The following is a 7,500-nucleotide window of genomic DNA, read 5'->3' as shown; positions in this document are numbered from 1 at the left end:
ATATGTTCAAACTCACAGATGCAATCACACACACGTGACAAGATAGAAACTCACTTGTGTCCACATACTGTGCATGTGAGTATGGAAGATGAACACATTCTACTTTATCTAAGGATGATGAAAAGTAGAGTCTGTGACATGAAACAAGTCAAACCACATCCTGGACACAGCACAACACACAAAAACACAAATCACACACACACACACAGACGCACAGGCACACACTAGCACACGCATAAACACACATACACACACACACACACAAACAAACACACACATCCACACAGTCCCTCTGCAGCAAACATCAGGTGTGATTCACCGGGCCTCCAGGCAACAGTTCAGGCAGTTGTCATGACAACCAGCAGGTGACTTACCAGCCTCAATACATCTGAGCGGAGAATGTTGCCATGACAACGCTTTGTACGGAGTGTACTTTGCCACGATAATGTAATTAAATATATATAAATGAAACGACAAGAACTAAAAAAAAGACCAAAACACAGAACAGTGTGTGAGTGTGAGTGTGTGTGTGTGTGAGTGTGTGTGTGTGTGTGTGTTGACATGTCATTTTCCCACGCCCACTGCACCCAAAGCATGCAGAGAGCCAATAGGATTGTGATGTGATAGACACACACACACACACACATACAAACACACACACACACAGAGAGCCAATAGGATTGTGATGTGACAATCACAGACATGATAACCATGGCAACTATAACTCAGACGTCCCTCAACATTTCCATACTGACTTTCTATTTATTCTGAGATTGTGGTCATACTCAGCATGTCATCTTGCATTGTATGTAAAGCAAGTGTAAGGCTTTAACCGCCATTGTTAAAAAATACCTATCTAGTGTGAAAGTTGTTGGTCCCCATATGTCACCAGTGTTGTTAATGAATTGAGTGCATTTTTACCTCCACCAAGGAGGTTATGTTTTCGCCCCTGTATGTTTGTTTGTATGTTTGTTTGTCTGTTTGTCTGTTTGTCAGCAGGATTACGCAGAAACGCATGGACCGATTTCCATCAAACTTTGTGGGGAGATTGGGGACTATAATGGCAATAATTGATTAGATTTTCAGATGTCAAGGTCAAAGGTCAAGGTCACAAGGCGGAGGTTTGCATTCTCTGAATGCTCCCATTCTTGTCTGGATATAAAACACATTTGAATAAGTCAGAGGGTCAAGTTGGCGAGACTCTACCCCCTGGTTTGTGTGTGTGTGTGTGTGCGTGTGTGTGTGTGTGTGTGTGTGTGCGTGTGTGTGTGTGTGTGTGTGTGTTGGGGGGATTATTTAGTGTGATTGAAAAGCAGACGCCACATTTCACTCCCGGCTGGCAACGGCAAGCTGAGTCGGCAGTAGATCCACAGTAGTGTCTGGTGATACATGCAGGTAAGGGACGCACTACTTCAGCAGTTGATAGATCAGGTAGATGTAACTGTAGGCCCATGGGATATTTGTTAATATTGTGCTTTAAAATATTTACAAAACCAAAAGATGTACAAAACGTCCAGCCTCTCCTTAAACACGTCCACGATGACTTAGAAAGATGGGCCTCTCAGAATCTCTCAGAATCTCTCGATCTAGATGAATATTTTAACATCACATAGATTGTCTTCCAGGAATGACAGATAATGGGCTTCCTCTATTTGAAATATGCAGGTATTACAACTTTTGAAAGATTAATTCGAAGGGGACAGAATGATGGAATTTGATCAGTTAAGGATGAAGTATAAACTACCTCAAACACATTCGTTTTAGGCTCCAATAAGTTAGAAGTTTTATTCAGGGTGTAAATGTACTCTGAAAATATGACCAACTGAGCATTTCTTACTAAAAAAAAATGCAGCAATAGGTTTGTGGGTGGACACTCCACATCTACAAGTCCACTCAAGTAAACGATGCAATCTGGCAAATATGGGCTCAAAACGTTTTGAGATAGAAGAGGGTATATGGTAGTATGCTAATAGCATATCCATAAGTAGTAAAGCTGCTACTCCTGGATGCTGCCCCTGTAGAGATGAGGCTACCCTTTGTGACAAACTACTACATCATCATTACCTGAACATGTAACCCCATGCCTACTTTCCATGGTAGCCATGACAACACTATGGCAACGTGGGTGGGGCCATGACCATCAGTCACCATGGCGCCAGCAGAGTAGTAGGGGGCTGCACTGCCTGCAGATATTGCCTCAACTCAGACCCTGTGTATTAAGTGTAGTAGGGAGGCTTGTAGTTTTCTACGCACCACTGTATATGGACCTTCAAAGTTCAAAGTTCTTTATTGTCATTGCCACAAAGACAACGAGACAGAAGCGAGACCTGCCTCCATATTCAGGATTTCTGCATGAAAGTAGTTTCAAATTTACATTTGTTTGTTTTTTTTAAATAAAGAATTGTATTTGGATCCATAGTGCCTTCTGTTGAAGTGTAGTAGAGAGGCTGGTTGCTGCATACACACTATATGGACCTGCGTCCATATTCAGGATTTGTGCATGAAAGTAGTTTCAAAGTTACATATGTTTTTTTTTTTAATAAAGAATTGTATTTGGATCCATAGTCAGACCCTGTGTATTAAGTGTAGTAGGGAGGCTTGTAGTTTTATACGCACTACTGTATATGGACCTGCGTCCATATTCAGGATTTCTGCATGAAAGTAGTTTCAAATGTACTTTTTTTTTTAATAAAGAAATGAATTTGGATCCATAGTGGCTCCTGTTGAAGTGTAGTAGAGAAGCTGGTTGCTTTATACACACTATATGGACCTGTGTCCATATTCAAGATTTCTGCATGAAAGTAGTTTCAAATTTACATTTTTTTTTTTTTATAAAGAAATGGATTTGGATCCATAGCGCCTTCTGTTGGGAATGCCACGCCCATAAATCACGGAGACTAGACAAACCTCGTTGAATGAGTTAACCTTTGCAGCACGGTTTCAAATAAGCCACTGTCAGTCTCAGAATGGCATCGTATCGGTCTAGAGGTAAAATGTATATATTTGATCAGATTTGGACTCATGGATTATGTGGGAAGAACCAAGAATCTTTGCAGCACGGATTCAAATAAGCCACCGTCAGCCTCAGAATGGCATTCGGTTATATCCGACATTTTACCAATGGACTATCTGACGTATCGGTCTAGAGGTAAAATTGATATATTTGATCAGATTTGGACTCATTGATTATGTGGGACCAAGATTGTCCCCTATCTTCTGGAGGGCACGTCCTAGACCAAGACCAAGGCAGGAGGGCTGAATGCTGAGGGGAGGCTTTGTTTTGTCTTTGAATGAATGATATCCCAGCATGCCTGTGGGCTGAGACTGTGCTGTGCTCCATGTACAGTTTCGGAGGGACTGAGGTGGGGGAGGGGATTTAGTGGTGGTGGTGGTGGGGGGGGGGGAGTTAAAAGTAAAACCTGTGTATTTGTGAACGTGACACACACACACACACACACACACACACACACACACACACACACACACACACACACACACACACACACACACACACACACACACACACACACACACACACACACACACACACACACACACACACACACACAGCATAGGCTCATTTGTGTGAGAGGTTCTAGGTCATCTTGTATTCCCCTCAGGGGAGTAAATATTGTGCGAGTGCTTAATCCGTGTCTTTTGATGATCTGTTCCCGAACGTACTGAGCCGGGAGAAGTGTGTGTGTGTGTGTGTGTGTGTGTGTGTGTGTGTGTGTGTCTGTGTGTGTGTGTGTGTGTGAGTGTGTGTGTGTGTGTGTTGAGTGTGTGTGCTGTTGTTACTGAGCTGCTCTTGATGGGTCTAAGGCACTCCTGTACCTCCTTCTTGATGTAGCCATTGATGCTAATGCTGCCGTAATTGCATTAAGAAGCCAATTAGTGCCATTCAATAACCTGGGACCTGCATCTTCATGTACAGTACAGATGGGACTGGGTACTAAGATCAACCAGAGCACCTCCAAAAGTAGTCTGACAAACACACACACACACACACACACTCACGCATGCACGCACACAAACACACACGCTGATGTACACGCAAACACACACACACACACACACACACACACACACACACACACTCACACACTGTTCTGTTAAACAATTGCAATAAATCGCATTTGTTGTTGTGTTTCTGGTGAAGTTGCCCTGCGACGTTGAGTTTTGAACCCACTGCTGCTTACATCTCCTTCTCTTGATTAGGAACGTGTCCCTTTTCAATGGACATAACGTGCACTGCAGATGGTGAGTTGAATGGAAACCCAGCTATTGTTGACACTGTGCTGGCAAGCGTTTGCACACGTATAATTGAAAATCCATTTGGTATATTTTTGGCACATAATTACAGCAAATAAAATGATAATTTTTTTCTAAAATGATTCAAGTCTGAGGTTCAAAACTGCTTTGCAACTATTATTAGGTAGCGTTCATTAAAAGATGTTACCTAAAAGCACAAAAGAACACAAGTACTTTTCAAAGACAGAACTAAACTCAGAAAGTGGGGGGGTGGGGGGGTAGGGGTGGAATGGACCTTTTCCCCAGTGGTTACTGTGGAGGTTGTCATGGGAACGTACCGTTGCGGGGGCAGGAGTGCACCCGGGTGACGTCCAGTGAGCAGGGTTTGCGCGTGACGGCCGTGGCCACCGACTCGTACGGATTATCCTCGTCCTCTGGCAAAAACACGTCCAGCGAAGGGGACGGCACGATCTCGCACGACCGCTTGGAGTCCTGGGAGAAGTAGAAAGAGAGAGAGGGTTGAATAACAAGACAGACCGGCAGAGTGTGTGTGTGTGTGTGTGTGTGTGTGTGTGTGTGTGTGTGTGTGTGTGTGTGTGTGTGTTAACAATTACCCTGAGGTTTGCAGTTCATAACTCAATTACAACTGAGACGAAAGACTTAACACAGCCGGTCGGACCACAGGACACCACTAAACACTGAAACTCCAGACGATCAAAGTATCCAAATGTGTCATCCATCCTACACTACATCCACTCTAATAGGAGGACATTCCCTAGCAGAGACAATCACCTCTTTTCTGACCCACTTTAAAAAGCATCCTTGTTGAGGTTCACTTACTTATTAAACTATACTGTATACTTCCCATGAAAGTACATCCACTAAATGTTAAAAAAAAGTACACTGTACTTTTTATCAGTAACATATTCAAGACCATTGTACCAAATGAGGCTTGTTATAAAGTATGGATGGCCAACTCTTTAGGATATGGAGTAGTTTTGAGAATAAAGATACAGACAAATAAGTAGAAGCTAAACAAGTCTGCTAGGAATAGTAGGAATACCCATGCAGAACTGAAACAATACACACACACACACACACACACACACACACACACACACACACACACACACACACACACACACACATACACCACACACACACACACACACACCCAAGCAGAACTGAAACAATACGTCTGCCACATGGCTGCTGTGAGACAGCTGTGGAAGCAGGTGTTGGTGTTGTGGAATGCACCACAGGATCCCAGCATGTTTGCACACACACACACACACACACACACACACACACACACACACACACGCATGTCGCAGGGCAACTTCACCAGAAACACAACAACAAATGCGATTTATTGCAATTGTTTAACAGAACATACAGCACTGGTATGTATAACTGAATACAGCACTGGTATGTACAACTGAATACAGCACTGGTATGTACAACTGAATACAGCACTGGTATGTATAACAGAATACAGCACTGGTATGTATAACTGAATACAGCACTGGTATGTACAACTGAATACAGCACTGGTATGTACAACTGAATACAGCACTGGTATGTATAACTGAATACAGCACTGGTATGTATAACTGAATACAGCACTGGCATGTACAACTGAATACAGCACTGGTATGTATAACTGAATACAGCACTGGTATGTATAACTGAATACAGCACTGGTATGTACAACTGCAGCTGAATGCTTCCTGGCTGTAGATGACAGGTCTATGTTGGACTACAGGGACAGGAGGATTCTGGGACATCTCCACACACTCTTCTTCCCAGGCATGCACAACGAGTGACGACCACCCCGAGACCCAGAGTGACCTCCGCAACATGCAGGTGTGCTTGCTTGGCGGAGCATCCTGATCTCACGGACACACACACACACACACACACACACACACACACACACACACGTCCTGATCAGTGTTGAGCGCAACACAGCTGCAACACATGGGCCCACACACAGACACACACACACACACACACACACACACACACACAGACACACACACACACACACACACAGACACACACACACACACACACACACACACACACACACACACACACAGCTGCAACACATGGGCCCGTGGGTCTTTGGCCTGTAGGATCCATCCTCCATGTGTTGCTCCAAGATTCAAATACCTATCTTGTGTCACTTGTGAATTACTTGGGAGTGGTTTGGAATATAAAAGAAAAAGATCCTAATGATTAATCTGAGTCCGGATACTGTGTCTATGAAGACGACTGCGTTATGGACTTGTTGGCGCCGGTGAGGAACAGCACATTGACATTTAGACGAATGGAGAGACTCTGACCAACAAGAGAAAGGAGTGAGAAAAGAGAGAGAGAGACGGATTAGAGGTGTCAGAGGTGAAGAGGGTAGGGTCCGTATCTTCACTGACCAGATGGAGGCTGCCCCTGTAGAGGTGAGGCTACCCTTGGTGACAGACTACTTCATCATCATTACCTGCACATGTAGCCCCATGCCTACGGTCCATGGTAGCCATGACAACACTATGGCAACGTGGGTGGGGTCCATGACTATCTCTCACCATGGCGCCAGCAGCCCGCCGTCGGTGGCATGGTCCCCCCCATGTTCCCCCCTGCCCCCCCTTCCCCACCATGCACTTCTGAACCTCTCCTCATTACTCTACCTGTCAGGCCAAGAATACTACATTACCCAGAAAGCACCAGGCCATCCATCACGCGATGCACATGTGTGGCGTGGAGAAAATGAATCACAGGAGCTGATGGAGCCGTCGCTCCGTGAGACTTAATTACATGCAGATGTGGGCCATCAGCGCTTCGTTAAGAGCCAATTAACGAGAGAGACGATCGAGGCAGGAGACACCGACTCAAACATGGAGGAAAGGAATCACTTCTAAGCCACAGAAGGAGACGGCATGGTTGTCATTAGCCGGTAAAAACACCATTAATCAGATAATAATGAAGGGAGAGAGAAGGAGAAGGAGAGAGAGAGTGTGTGTGTGTGTGTGTGTGTGTGTGTGTGTGTGTGTGTGTGTGTGTCTCTGTGTGTGTGTGTGTATGTGTGTGTGTGTGTGTGTGTGTGTGTGTGTGTGTGTGTGTGTGTGTGTGTGTGTCTCTGTGTGTGTGTGTGTGTGTGTGTGTGTGTGTGTGTGTGTGTGTGTGTATGTGTGTGTGCATGATGGCTAGCAGTAATTAGCCCAAACTGCTGATGTTGCTGATAGTCTTCAC

At 44.6% G+C, this 7,500-nt stretch overlaps 1 protein-coding gene across 2 annotated transcripts in view; it reads right to left on the bottom strand.

Moving 5' to 3' along the window:
- anks1b (ankyrin repeat and sterile alpha motif domain containing 1B) overlaps positions 1-7,500 on the bottom strand; it is a 174,637-nt gene that overhangs the window by 128,762 nt on the left and 38,375 nt on the right. For both annotated transcript variants that reach the window (XM_080851114.1, XM_080851115.1), the window contains exon 4: positions 4,590-4,743. In XM_080851114.1, the coding sequence (XP_080707240.1) occupies positions 4,590-4,743 (154 nt within the window). The remainder of the gene's footprint in view (positions 1-4,589; positions 4,744-7,500) is intronic.

The sequence above is a fragment of the Sprattus sprattus genome, assembly GCF_963457725.1.
Source record: "Sprattus sprattus genome assembly, chromosome: 14".
Taxonomy (NCBI): Eukaryota; Metazoa; Chordata; class Actinopteri; order Clupeiformes; family Clupeidae; genus Sprattus; species Sprattus sprattus.
Note: the sequence above shows the minus strand (reverse complement) of the source record. Positions and strands in the feature narration are given on the sequence as shown.